General features: G+C 45.8%; 1 protein-coding gene across 1 annotated transcript; it reads left to right on the top strand.

Annotated features, from left to right (window-relative positions):
- The first annotated feature begins 1,607 nt into the window (after positions 1–1,607).
- Positions 1,608–14,544, top strand: KLHL40 (kelch like family member 40). Its single transcript, XM_009558266.2, has 6 exons — positions 1,608–2,943; positions 6,383–6,543; positions 8,199–8,306; positions 9,380–9,565; positions 10,128–10,274; positions 11,064–14,544. The coding sequence occupies exons 1-6, from the start codon at positions 1,798–1,800 to the stop codon at positions 11,173–11,175; spliced, it is 1,860 nt and encodes a 619-aa protein (XP_009556561.2). The 5' UTR covers positions 1,608–1,797; the 3' UTR covers positions 11,176–14,544.
- The last annotated feature ends 26 nt before the right edge of the window (positions 14,545–14,570 follow it).

Below are 14,570 nucleotides of genomic sequence, written 5' to 3'. Positions count from 1 at the left end.
ACGCAGGATTAAACTTGGAAAAGTGTAGACCTAATGTAAAGTGAAGGGAGAGAGAAGGACGGGGTTGTCCAGCCCCGGATGTCTGTGAACAGAGGAATGTTTCTGAAGTTCGACCCAGTTCAGAGATCATTGTTCATCATCTGATCCCATTACAGATGAGCAGCACAACAGAATAGCTTATGATGTGAGCTTCAAAACCAGCCTGTGATTATTTTATTTATTTTCCTTCCATACTGGTACTTTGCACATGCTGCTGGAACTTCACCAGCACGAGAGGGCTTCATACCAGTATAGCTCCCTCCCTCTTCCCACTTATGTCAATAATCATCATGGTACAAAGCACTTTTATAAATATATCCATGCCAGGGTAAGGGGTTGTGTGGCTTTAAATATACCACGAAGAGTGGCTAATATCTTTGCATAGACTTAATTAAACTGTTAATTAAATCTGTGCCGTTGCTGAGTGTCAGCCAGCCCAGTGGGCCCATAGTAAAGGAGATAAAATAAAATAGATTCATGTGTAAGTTTTATGATAGATATAAATAATTATAGCTTCTCTGCTCATCCATGTTCATCAAAACTAATTTGCTTCTTTGTGAGCTACGTGGGAAGAGCTGGACTTGGACCAGCCATTTGAAGCCCTGTGGGTCTTCCTAGACATCCATGGGAATGTAAGCAGGCCAAGGAAGTTGTCCTGCTGCAGCTCTAGACTTCAGCATGGGAGTGTTGAATCTCAGTAAACCTTAGCAGGAGACCCACAAGTCACAAGATACCTGTGTTTAGATATCCTAATCTGTGAGCTGAATCCCACTGTCGAGCTCTTTTTAATTCTGTTCAATCTCGGACCCTAGCTCTGTCACCAAGATGTGGAGAAGATGGATTTATTAATGATGAGTTGTTTAGAGACCGTGCCAGTGAGGTCCATGCATGTGTTGCAAATAAAGCAGACAAAACTCTCCCAGGTTCCTCGAGCCTCCTCCTTTAGTGAGACTTTTTAAGTAACTTCCAGCATAGATCTCATAACCCATAAAGGAATGTAAATAAATAGATCTACCTTCATTTTCAGATCTCTGAAAATTGACTCTGGAGGAGAATAAAGGACAAACCTGTGCAGTAAAGCAGCCCTCAGAGCAAGCTGAAAGCGGTTGAGGATGCCATGAAGCCCACATAAGACGCTCCATTATTGCATCTTTCCAGCCTTGACTTCATGATCTATTTTTCGCACCGCAAAAGATTTAACAGTTTCGGAACAGTCAGTCTAGCAGTGTTGGGAGAAGGTCCCAGCCCCGCCATTCATGACCCAGAAGGCAGATTCAGATGCTTGATTCATCAGGAGGCTGTTTCCCAAACACGGTGGTTGAACCAATGGGTCGCACCCATCTCCTGTCATGGGACAGCAGCAAAAGCTCCTGCTCTCCCTGCAGTGACTCACAGGCTGACAGATTCCTTCCTGAAGCATCGAGGCTGAAAGTACAGCTGTTCCCCCATCCCCCTCCCTCCCTCCTTGTCCAATGTGTCATATTAAAGGGTGATCGGCTTACACATGCTCCAGTATGGATTCCTTAAGCTTTGTAACGCTGTGTCTATATATAAAGCCCTACTCTGGAAACTGAAGTACACAGACAGCTGCGATAGTAGCAAGCGTTTCACATTCCCAGTGTCCTGACGGTCTGGAAGCAAGAGAAACTCACAAGCCCTGCTTTAAGATCCTTTACCAAGGTCTGAGGTATAGATCTATTCATAAATATATATATATAAAAGAAGAATTGGGGAAAAAAAGAAGGGTTACTCTTCACTATGGGTTTGCCTTTTGATCAAGTGGAAGAACTGCGTCTCTACCAGCAAACTCTCCTCCAGGATGGACTCAAAGACATGTTGGACCACAATAAGTTTCTGGACTGTGTCTTAAAAGTCAAGGGGAAGGAGTTTCCCTGCCATCGGCTGGTCCTGGCAGCTTGCAGCCCATATTTTCGAGCGATGTTCCTCTCAGACATGGAAGAGAGCAAGAAGAGGGAGGTCAGTTTGGAAGATGTTGATCCAGATGTCATGGGCAAGATCCTCCATTATATCTACACTTCTGAACTGGAGATCACAGAGCAGAATGTGCAGGACATCTTCTCCGTTGCCAACATGTTCCAGATCCCCTCCATCTTCACTGTGTGTGTGTCCTTCTTACAGAAGCGGCTCTGCCTCAGCAACTGCTTGGCTATCTTCAGGCTGGGCTTGATGCTGGATTGTGCCCGGCTGGCCGTGGCAGCTCGAGATTTCATTTGTGATCGATTTGCATTGGTCTCTCGGGACGAGGAGTTCTACCAGCTTTCACCCGATGAGCTTATTGCCATCATCTCCAGTGACTCCCTCAACATCGAGAAGGAGGAGACTGTCTTCGAAACAGTGATGAAGTGGGTGGGGACCAAGGACCATGAGAGCCGGCAAAAGGCCTTGCCTGTCATCTTTGAAAGCATCCGCTTCCGCCTCATGCCAAACGACTACATCAAGGACCATGTGGAGAAGCATGCCATGGTAAAGTCCAACTCGGAGCTGCTCAAGAAGCTGCAGATGGTGAAGGATGCCCAAAAAGGCAAATTCACTGTGGTGAAGAAGAAGAAAGTGAAGAAAAGCAGTGAAAACCAAGCAAAAGACAATATTGTCAATGGAGCAGTAGATGAGGAGGAAGATACAGAGGAAGATGCTCTCCCAGGGATCTTAAATGACACAATGCGCTTTGGGATGTTCCTCCAGGACCTTATTTTCATGGTGAGTGACAGTGGAGCAGTGGCCTATGATCCCACTGCCAACGAGTGCTATTTTGCCTCCCTGTCTACTCAAATCCCAAAGAACCACATCAGTATGGTGACCAAAGAGAACCAGATCTTCATTGTCGGAGGACTGTACTACAACGAGGACAGCAAAGAGGATCCCATGAGTTCCTACTTCCTACAGGTACTAGCTTTGTCTTTCTTTTGTTTCTTTGACCATTTTGGAGTATCACTAGTCTTTAGCTTCCATGTGATGCCAGTAACATATATTGTCATGTGATGTTAAAGGGAAAGTTGTAAATGAATGTGAAATACCTGAGTTGTTTTACTAGAGATCCTTCCACTCAGAGGGGGTTCTAGTCATTGAGAAAGGGACTTTAAGGGGTAGGTAACAGGAATAACCATTCCTGATTCAAATCATGAGTGGGGACCACATTGAACAGTGATTTGGTCAAGTCTGGGCTGCCATAGGCCACACTAACTGAAAGGTTAAGGGCATCAGATCTGGGTTCAGCTTTGCATCTTTCATGTTCCCTGATTATAAACCCCCAGGCAAAACCCAAGAGTGACTTTGATAGATGCCAAGAGCTACAACCAGAGAGTAAATGTTCCAAGGACACAGAGTATGTCCCTGCCTACCAGTTTGTGCCCCATTTCCAGTGCTGTTCTGCCCCTCTAGGGGTATGCTAGGTCCATCTCAGAGTCTCTGGTCATTTCTATCACACGTGGAGGAAACCATGGTGTAACGTCTCTGGGGATCCTCCACAAGAAAAGTGGCTTTTCTAACTCAGCATTAACCAAAGTTGCAATCAAATAGAGCTGTGCACAGGCAATCTGAGCCCCATTCTGGGCTGTAACCCAAGAGCACCTTCCCTGTAGACAGCCGAAGGCACCTACCCTTCCTGCTGACCCTGTAGGAATCCAGTAAACCCTCTGTCCTTCTCTTCATACCCAGAAATCCATTTTGTTCTTCTCCCATGGCTCACATATCTTCTATGAGGAAACAATAACATGGCCAGGCAGAAAGGATAAACTAAAGATAGTTCCCAAGCTGAGACATACAGACTTGTTCCCTCCATTGCCTCATTGTATGGGTAGGTCTGTACACCTGCACCAGGTGTGTGCAGGGGCCATGCTTGTTTCTCACCTGGAAAGGGTCAGATTTTGGAGCCTATGCAGTCCACGTAAAGCCTGTGAAACAATAAGTCAGTAGGAAGAAACTGCAGCCCTAGAAAGCAGGATGGAGGGTGGAGGCAGTGGGAGTGCCAGGGGAAATGCTGTTGAAGATAACAGCAACCAGGTCACGGGAAGTGAATTTTTCTTAGGTCATGGGAAGTGAATTTTATTTTGCCCTTGATCATACGCTTCTGAGACAACATCTGGATGCTGTGCCCACTCTGGGACTCCTCAGCACAAGGGGGACATTGAGGTATTGGAATAAGGCTGACCCAGCTTGGAGAAGGGGAACAGAAGATGTCATTGGTGTCTGCAGCTCCCTAGTAAGAGCGGGCACAGAAGAGGAATCCAGACTCTTCTTGGATTTGCACAAAAAATGGGGCAAGAAGCTGCAATAAAGGAAATAGCAATTAACTGTGAGGAAAACTTTCCCAGATGAGGTAGTGGAGTACGGGAGCAGGGGTCCGGAGAGGCTGTAAAGCCTCCATCCCTTGACACATTTAGTATTTGACAGCACAAAAACCTGGCAACATGCTCTGACTCCAGAGCTGCACCTGCCTGAGCGTGGGGGCTGGATGGAAGAACTTTTGAGGTCCCTTCAACCTAAATTAGTCTGTGATTCTACACTGCAAACAGCAAAGTTTCTATATGCAGCTCCCAATTTGCCACTGACTCAGTGGCAAATGCCCTGGCCATCATATGGCCATTTTTAGCTCCTTTCCCTCAAGAAGGGGACAGTGGTCCCTTCGCAGCTTGCATGGAAGATGCAGACAATTCTCCAGATTGGAAGATGCCACCAGTTTGTAAAGGTATAATTTATTGCCACCGGTGCCATTACTTAGCTCACAGTTTCTATACGAGTGAGAGAGACTTTTGAGCCATTTTTCAGCTGAAACTTCACAGAGATGTAGACAGGCAGCTGCATGATGGACCCTCGAATCATCGTTTCAGCGCAGCAGCATCTTACAACTTCTGACCCTGTTTCTGTCCTCCTTGATTTCACATTCCCCCTCCTGAAGCCAGCAGAGTTAGGTCAGGAATAGTTTAAACTTAAGGACAAGCACCAAAATACAAAAATGTTGATAAATCCCAAAGGCCTTGCAAACTTTGTCAGGAACAAAATGATTCCGTTGACATTTCAGATGGAAAAGTGTATCCAGTATTTGTCACATCTAAGATCTATGATTTGAAGACAGAGTTGAATCCATCAAGAAGCAGGAACTATCCTGATGACTGAGCTGCTGAGGTTTGAGCTATAAGTTAGACATATGTGGACCATGGCTTACAAAGAGACAATAACCACAGGCACTCAGCTGAGGCTGAGTCTTTGGAGGCAACCCAGCAAGCTGAAGCTCTTTGGCTTAAGCCCACAGCAAACAGTGCTTCAGGCAATGAAGCATCACAGCTTCATCTTGCAGAGTCTCATCAAATTGGATGCAAGATATCACTCCAGGCTTAACCCACAAAGTCTCTGCTCTGCTACCAAGATACATTAAAATTTATTGCCCCAGTTTATAGTTCCCATCAAGCCATGGTGCCCAGAGAGTCTCTAGACTCATAACCTTTCAAAAAAAAAAATCTTTTTTTTCCTGGTGGGAAATGTGGCAAAGTCTTGATGTCCAAGGATCTGCAAGAACTTGGCCATCAGATCTAGTAGAGCTGCATGGATCAGTTTCCCTGTCTATCAGATGGGTCTGGCACACTTTGGTCAGCAAAAAGGTCTCTAAGCTTTGCAGCATGACCTCAGTTGTGTCATATTGTACTGGGTAGACAAGTATTGAGTAAATAGGGTTTGTGCAGATAAACACACACACGTTGCATCTCATGAACTTCACACACACTGAGGTGGTACAGGACAACATCAGTATCTTGAGAAGCAGAGGAGGGATGTGGTAACAGATCATTTGCCAGAAAGAAGAATAATTCGTAGGAGAAGAAGGGGCTCAGGGGAGTGAGCTGCATAGCCAACATTGTCAATACCACAGTTACCTGGTAGAGATGGAAAATATCAGGATGAAACATTGAGATGTATGCTACAGCTGAAATGTCACGAGCAAAATTTCTGGCACTGAAGTTCTTCAGCTTCTCCATGCCCAGGAACTATCTGTTATAGGTCCAACACGGGACTCTCATCTGAAGATGACCAGGCTTGTTCCAAGTCAATGCTTTGGTGTAGAGAGTAGAACATGTTCCTGCTGGTACATCTCATCCCTTATACCTGTCAAAAAACATATGTCATAGGATATATGACTTGAATTTGCACTACGATGCCCTGTCCTGCACCAGATGGTAAGGCACAGGCAGAAAGTGACATTGCAGAAAGTGTCTACTGGGGTGACCAAGATGCATGTAGGAATGGACATTGCGCTTAGCCCCTGGGCCCTGATTTTTGTGCTAAGCAAATGGACTGAGTGAGCACACACTAATGGCCATCTGTTTCTTTTCAGTACGACCATCTGGACGCAGACTGGCTGGGGATGCCCCCCCTGCCCTCCCCTCGCTGCCTCTTTGGCCTGGGAGAAGCAGAAAACTCGATTTTTGTGGTTGGAGGGAAAGAACTGAAAGAGGGAGAAAAGACCTTGGATTCAGTCCTGTGCTATGACCGGCTGTAAGTGTTCACGTGCGAATTTGGGGTGGGAGGCGGTTGACAGTAGAAGGCAAAACAGCTGTTGTGTATGATGACCCCATTGCTCCAGGGAGCAAAAGGTTTTGGAGACAGGGCTCAAACTTCATATCTCGATGCTGGGACCACTGGGACTGACTCAAGCTGTACCCTGGGGCTCTGAGCTCTGTCTCTCCAGCTACTTTGTTTATTGTAATTGAACCTCCAGGAGGTGGAAGTCCTAATGGGGATATTATGTTACAAGGGACCAAACTTAGCAGATGTTCACACAGGACCTGTACAGAGGAGCAAAGGGAATTTTGCCTTCTGCTCTTGCCCATCAGTTTGGAGGTTTGATGACTTTCACCATGGTCTCACCAGAAGTAGCTTTGGACATCAAGGTTCATTTTGAAAGTATTCAGATGTGGCACTGAATGGCCCACTCTGAGAAATATCAGGTTTAGTATACAACTATTTTTGCACCAGGGGCTCTAACCCATGTTATGTCATGAGCTTTTTTAAAAGGCACCATCCTGTACTGCTCATAGGAAGCAGAAACAGCCCAAAACTGCTTCTCTCTACCCTAAAGAGACAGAGCAGTCGTGTTAAGAGGCCTTCGCTCACTCTATATTTAGATGTCTGTGCTTCAAAGTTTGCTTTATAGGCAGAGATTTGATGCCAGTTCCATTCCCACAGAATGGGACATTTATGTGCCCCTGTAGGCTCTGGGGAAAGATGTATTTGCCCTCACTAAATGCTCAAGGGGTTCTCTGACTATCAATTTAAAGCTGCTAGAGATGTCATCAGCACGTCCTGTATTTCTAGTATTATTTAGGTCAAGACTTCAACTGTAACAAACCTGGAGAGGGCAAACTGCTGGTCTGTGGGATCAAATATTTGCCCAGAGTGGTTGGACAATTAGAAAGCCCTCGGAGCCCAGGCATCTCAGTTTTTAGGTAAAATAAAGTGCAGGTCTTGGGGAGCTACAACCTACATGTATGAAAACTGTGGATGAGCCTAAACTACATGGACATGAGCAGACATCTCTGGAGAAAATGGTCAGCCTCCTTTGTGTACCATTTTGGCGTTTTCAATAGTTATAGCTATATAGTTTTAATAGTATATAGCTCTGCTCAGCTGCCCTGGAGCTAGCTCAGAGCCTTCAACACAGCCCTGTGCTGCTTAATGTGGATATATATCCACCCTGGGTTCTTTATGGGTGTTGGCCAACCACTGCACCTCAAAGTAGAAGGTGATGGCCAAAACCGAAATCCGTCCTCATGATCTTGCAACCCTAAGTCACACAGGTTGTAGTTTTTTATGTAATGCAGAAATCTCTCCCACTTGTGTCTAGCTGGTAATGTTTGTAAAGGATGTGAGGTCCTGGAAGAAGAGAGGCGACGTATGCACAAAGCCCAAAAGTAGAGGAGGCTGCAGATAAGAACGAGCATTTGCATAAACATCCTCTATATTTTGTTTCCTCCTTTTTTTTTTAAGATCACAGAACTTACTGGGTAAGCACTATCTCATTGGAAATCTCCTATTTTTTGAGACTGTGTTTTCTGTTTGTTAGGATCTGTACTCAGGTCTAGGCCTGGAAAGTGCCATGTACTCACCCACCAAGCTAAAATCCTTTCACTTCCCATCTTTCCCTGATCCAGGTCCTTCAAGTGGGGTGAAGCTGATTCCCTTCCCTATGCAGTCTATGGCCACGCAGTGGTGTCACACAAGGACCTTGTCTACGTCATTGGCGGCAAAGGAAGCGACAAGTAAGTCAAAAAGGGAAAGAAATAGAGGAATTCATCCCCCAAATTAGTGAGAGTGCAGAACATGAATTGGTACGTCCCCAGCCTGGATGCTACGGGTTAAGGAGGGTTGGATAGGGTCAGATGTGAATCTTAGAATCATTAAGGTTGGAAAAGACCTCTAGGGTCATCTAGACCAACCCTCAGCCCAACAATCCTTCCCTCTCAGCTCACCTCTGTGACTGCAGCACACCCCCACGCCATTAGGAGTCCTACAGGGACATTAGGGAGATGGCATTGTACTTACAGAACAGGGAATATACCATGTCCTTTATTCACAATAACTAAATATCGCACAGAATTGGGGGGGGGAAGAGCAAGAACCCCCCCCATTCACATTGAGGGTCTTCACATTGAGCAGCATGGTCCGAGTAGCCAAATCCAGGTGGGTATTTGCAATAGGGGTGAAAAACTTCATCAAAACTGACCCCATCCTGTCCTCCTGCAAGACACGGGCTCAGCAGAAAAAACCTCCCTCAGGGACCATTATGGTGATTTCTTTGAAAGTCAGAAGTGTGACTGTTTACAGAGCAAATATGCCATAATCCAGCAAAGACAGGTCCTGCTCTGAAAGGATTATGGTCTGAAAAGTGTGAGCGTCCATACATTCACGCACCTCACACTGCTGTCCTGGGGAGCAGGGGCGCTACTGATGATATTTCACAGCATCAAGTTCAATCAGCAGCACTGAAAAACTTTCTGGCAGCTCTGTGTGAGGTCCTGAGAAGCCGTTAGGTCCTGAGAAGCCATTAGCTACGTGGACCTGTATCCAGCTGTGTGAGTACAAAGTCAAGATTTCAGGACTCCTATCTGAAGCAGGCACAGCAGGAGGGGAGATGTTATACACACTAATCATGTCTCCAGGCAGGGGCATCCTTGGGTGCACACGCAAGCAAAGGCAACCACGCCAACATGGAGGAGCAAAATCCTTTCTAGAGACCCCATGTTCTTCCCAACAGACATCCCCCAACTCCTGCAGTACAAAGCTGCTCCTCAGCAGATGATTGATCCTCCTTCTCTCTCTCACCTTTCTCTAGAAAGTGCCTGAAGAACATGTGTGTCTACAACCCAACTAAGTTTGAATGGAAGGAGCTGGCTCCCATGAAAACTGCTCGGTCCCTGTTCGGAGCCACTGTGCACAAGGACAAAATCTACGTGGCTGCTGGTGTGACTGACTCTGGCTTGACCAACTCAGTGGAAGTGTATGATATTGCCACCAACAAGTACGTACCTGGGCACACCTTTGGGGCATAGTTAGGCATAGTTACACAAAAAGCAAGCTGTAGGTGTACATTAAGCAACTTCTAACCATTCTGGAATTTGCTTGTAACTCCTGATACCGGTTCCTCCCAGTCTGTATTCCTCAGACAGCTGGGCATCAGTGAGGCCACTGCAGTTGGGCTGTGGATCATCTCAGGCTCACCTTCTAAGCACTTTCATTAACTGCTGCAGCCCTTGGGTTCTTTGCAGGGCTATAACTTCATCTTGGCAGTTTCACCCAATGCAACAGACTCTCTGACTTTGGGTGGGCCTTGCAGTTTCAACCCCACCACTGGGATCTGCTTGCCCATGCCAGGTGTGCTTCATAGCTCATCTAACTCAATGCAAAATGAAGTTGAGCTGTGACAATGAAACAGACAGAGACAATATGTGATCGTATTCCATGTAGACCTTCACAAGTTAATTTGTCAGTAGCTAATTTGTTTGTTGACCCTTGATTTGAGGTCAGGCTTGGCATGGGGTTAGGCAGGGTGCTTTAACATGTCCCCTATCTTGATGTGGCAGGTGGGACACTTTCACTGAGTTCCCGCAGGAGCGCAGCTCAGTCAGCCTGGTGAGCTTGGCTGGGGTGCTCTACCTGCTCGGAGGGTTCGCCACGGTGGAAACGGAGTCAGGAGAGCTGGTGCCAACGGAGCTGAACGATGTTTGGAGGTGACAATCTTTCCTGGGGTTGTCCAAAGGAGCATGGGAGGGATGTTAGTGGGAACCGCTGAGGGAACAAGTAGTTTCCGTCTTTCTTGATGCCTTCAGTGTGAGATGGAAGTTGTTACCCCAGCAAGAGACTGAAAGCTCAGCACAGGTTCTCTGGGTGAGAAGTTTGCCCTGTGCTGTGCTGGAGGCCACATTAAGTGATTCAGTGATCTCTCCCAGCCTCATACAGCAGCATAACAGGAAATTCTCTTCCTTTATCTTTGTTGCATTGACGTTTTGCCTGGAGGTGGTTTCAGACCTCCCCTTTGGCGTGAAGCAGTGTTTCTGTAATGCACGCTCTCCCTGGGAAAAACCAGAGCTCAGGCTGGGAATCAAATTGTCTTAGGTGGGAGCAGAGATGTGGGCAGAAAGCACTTTCTGATAGCTGCTAATACAGCGTTAGTTCCTCCTGTCCTTCACATCCGTGGCTCTAGAGCACCCTCAGCAGGCACCTGCTGGCTGTCACCACGGGTGTTCAATCTTGGTGCCACCAACCAGCTTCCCAGTGGAAAAACAGATCCTCCTCTGTGAGATCACACACTGATCCATCCATGGTCCCTAGCCTGGCTCTGCAAACCAGAACACACCAGGGCTGAATGACACCACGAAGGTCCCACAAATAACCTGTGGCCAAATGATGTCTGTGGGACATCGTACCGTGCATCAGGGCTCTTATCATCTTGGAAAGCAGCTGAAGCGAGGGAGAGGAGATACTTTCCTCACTACAACTGTTTGCCTATCTCTCCTCAGATATGATGAAGAGCAAAAGAAGTGGGAAGGGGTCCTCCGGGAGATCCAGTATGCCTCCGGTGCCACTTTCCTTCCTGTGCGCCTCAATGTTTTGCGCCTGACGAAGATGTAGCGAGGCATGATTTATTTAGTTTTTCCACGGGATTCTGGGGCAATGAGAGGTGGGAAGATGTGCTTATCAGCACAGAGATGTGGCATTTGGATACTGTGTAGGACATTGCATCTGTGATTGGTACCTTTTTACTTGGTCAAATTGGAAAAACTATCTTAAAGCCCTATGGGAACTTGAAGATGCTTACAAGATATCTAGAAAAGGGAACTGGAGCCACCAAGGAGCTGGTGTAGACCAAGAAGCACGGAGCAATGAGTTGTTCTAGTCTCAGTAGACAGGACAAAAAGATCACATTCTTATTCTACTTCTGCCTCCATCATTTTCCCTGTCTTCTCAACTGCTGTTGCACCTCCCCAACCAAGATTGGAGGCATAAAGTGGATTCCAAGGCACTAAGCTGGCATTCCCCAGGGAAGGGGGTCTATAAAGTAGGCCCACCAACGGTAGCTGTGAGCATGGTACTAGAGTCCACCTTGGATGGGAAAGGAAAGGGTTGAAGCTGTGGTACAGGAGAGGTCTAGTGGGACTTCAATGAGTTCTCAAGTGATGAGGGTTGTTGGAATGAGACAGTTAAAAGAAAAGAGCACGTGACTGTGGGCAGCAGAAATGCTTTGGAAATTGCAGTGAAAAGGAATTAGTCTTGGTTCTTTGCCTCCACCTTGACTTTGGACTGAATGGAGGCCAGGAACTAAGGTCTGTGGGAGGGGAAGAGTCGAGCGAGTAGTAGGGTAGGAAAGGGGAGAAGACAGGCAGAGAGAGATATGGGTGCTCATCTCCAGCCTTTTGGGCTCCCCATGGACAATCACAGATCACAATATCCTCAACTAGGGTGGGACAAGGGCTGTTTTACAGGGAAAGGTTTTATATTTATGCTGTTTCTCTTATTTTTCATGTTCTGATCTTTTTCTTTTTTTAAAGACTATACTAGTTTACTAAGTACATAGAGATCTCAGATGTGTTTGGCTCAAAGAGAGCTTCCCACTGTGCAAAAATGTATTTTTTTTTTAAGTTATCCATAATGATGTTTTGATAGAAACACAATTGTACTGGCAGCAGGACAAAGATCTGCTAGAGCAAAAATCTCCTGATGCCCACACCATGTGACAAGTGGTTTATTTAAAAATAAATTATTAGGCTATTTCAAAAGAAATCCTCTTTGTCTGCATGTTGATAGAGCTGTAACTGAATGTCCACAGCAACTAAACACAACGATCAAGCAAAAGCTGCAATGAACACACAAAGGAAACCAGCCCATGCAAAGGCTCAGCTTTTATTCTTCTTATTTCCCTCAATTTGTGTGCTGAAACTTTAGCATTCATGTCTTTATAGCTATTCTCCAGAGATATCAGGACTAGGATCTTACCTAGGACCAGAGGAAGCTGTAAGCCTTCCAGCACCTAAAGGGGGCACACAAGAAACCTAGGGAAGAGCTCTTTATCAGGGAGTGCAGGGATAGGATGAGGGGCAATGGTTTTCAGCTGAAAAAGGGAAGATTTAGATTAGACATTAGGAGGAAATGTTTTCCCATGAGGGTGGTGAGGTACTGGCACAGGTTGCCCAGAGAAGTCATGGCTGCCTTATCCCTGGAGGTGTTCAAGGCCAGGTTGGATACGGTTTTTAGCAACCTGATCCAGTGGAAGGTTTCCCTGCCCAAGGCAGGGGATTTGGAATTGTTCTTTAAGGTCTCTTCCAACCCAAAGCATTCTATGATTCAATGATCATTCTATGATTCTATGATACCATCAACAAGGATGATAATGAGTAATAAAAAAGAACAAATACAAACTTTGCAAAATAATACCCTCAAAGTGGCATGAAAATTATGATATCAAAAATCATATCTGGCTGATCATCTAGTTCGAAGTGCAGTCACGGAGAAACTAAAATATGTTTGGATGGAAAGACAATTTGGCATGAATAAAGGAACCAGAGTCTTGTCCTGGTTTCTTTTTAAGGATTTAAAAAGTTACAGAACAATCTCCCTAGAGGACAAAACCATCAGAACAGTAATGAAAGATTTTCAGAAGAAAAACAAATCCAAGGTGACTGTCTGGCACGAAGTAGCTTTAAAAAAAGGCAACAAAAACCTTTGAAACTATTAAATGTGTGAAAAATACACATTAAAAAAAATCACTTTCTACCCAGTTCTGCAGAAATTCCCATTGATGACTCCCAAGATAATTGAAAAATCTGCCAAATTGACAATAGCTTGTGGATGAAAAGAAAAAGAAAAATGAAGAAGAAAAAAAATACTCCATGTGTAGAACAATCATTTCTTAAAAATTGTTTACTGCAGTGCCATCATTTACCACCTCCTGCCTGGAAATGGACACCAACACCATTGTTTCAGCTCTTCTCGCCAGATGCAGAATGGAAAGCTGTTGGATCTTGATCCTAAGAGAGGGTTAAACCCCATCTACTGCAGCTATGGGGTTGAACTCTCCAGGGGTAAATTTGGACTCTTTGAAGTCCATGAGTTGTCACGGTGTGGTTCCTTAACAATGTCTTGAGAAGCAGCAATTAAGACTGGTCCCCATCCTTGGTCACTCACCTCACAACTCCGGATTGGGAATACAGTTAATAGGAGCTTCATGCTCCTGTGTAGTTCATATCCATTATAAATCCATGGGAGATGCCACTCCTGGCTCAGGGCTACAAACCAGGAAAGCAGAAATAGCTGTTGTATAAAAGCACAAAGAAGAGCTTGAAAAATCCCATCACTTGAGCAACGAGGGCCAAATCTCAGTGCATGCAAGCCAGTGTTGGCCCAAGGAAGGTGGCAAAGTTGCACATTGCCAAGAAAAAGCCTGTCCCAGAGATCCCAGAGATGTTCAACACCTTCTTGCCAAGAGGTCGCTTCAGTCCAAAGGCAATCACAAACAAGAAATGCCAGCATGAATTCACAGAGGAGCATCACTCCTTGCTGCTGCCTGGCATTTTCCTGGCTCAGATGCACACAGGTTTTCCTGTGGCTATCTTCTCAAGACAATGCCAGCAGCAAAGGAGCAGGTACATCCCAAGGGTGGGGGGAAATCATCTTTTCTTCCTTTAGCTTCCCAATATCAGTGATGGTAGACGGCAAGGATCCCATCATCCCATTTGAAACCAACAAAGGCTTTTAGATGGGTTCCTTGGTTTCTCCACTGCTCACACAGGAGCTTAGACCCAGCTCATAGCTCACACAAATCTCATGGAGACAGCACAACCCAGAAGCTCGGTCCTCACCTACCCTAAAAACCCCAGGACTGCAATCACTGAGCCCTTTCCTCTATCCACTCATCACTCTTCCCTGAAGAGCTCTGTTTTGTTAGCCCCACATCAGTCCAACTATCTGACACACCTGCACACACCTCCCACCAAACCCAACTGGAAGTCTATACAAATGAAGCACTGGTA

This window comes from Cuculus canorus, chromosome 2, assembly GCF_017976375.1.
Source record: "Cuculus canorus isolate bCucCan1 chromosome 2, bCucCan1.pri, whole genome shotgun sequence".
NCBI lineage: Eukaryota > Metazoa > Chordata > Aves > Cuculiformes > Cuculidae > Cuculus > Cuculus canorus.
This window is presented reverse-complemented; position numbering and strand designations above follow the sequence as displayed.

Excerpts from the sequence above, each read along its gene's own strand:
- KLHL40 (XM_009558266.2), top strand. The coding sequence starts at position 1,798 with ATGGGTTTGCCTTTTGATCAAGTGGAAGAACTGCGTCTCTACCAGCAA. Across the intron at positions 2,944-6,382 it reads TGAGTTCCTACTTCCTACAG|TACGACCATCTGGACGCAGA; the intron begins GTACTAGCTTTG and ends GTTTCTTTTCAG. Across the intron at positions 8,307-9,379 it reads GGCGGCAAAGGAAGCGACAA|AAAGTGCCTGAAGAACATGT; the intron begins GTAAGTCAAAAA and ends ACCTTTCTCTAG.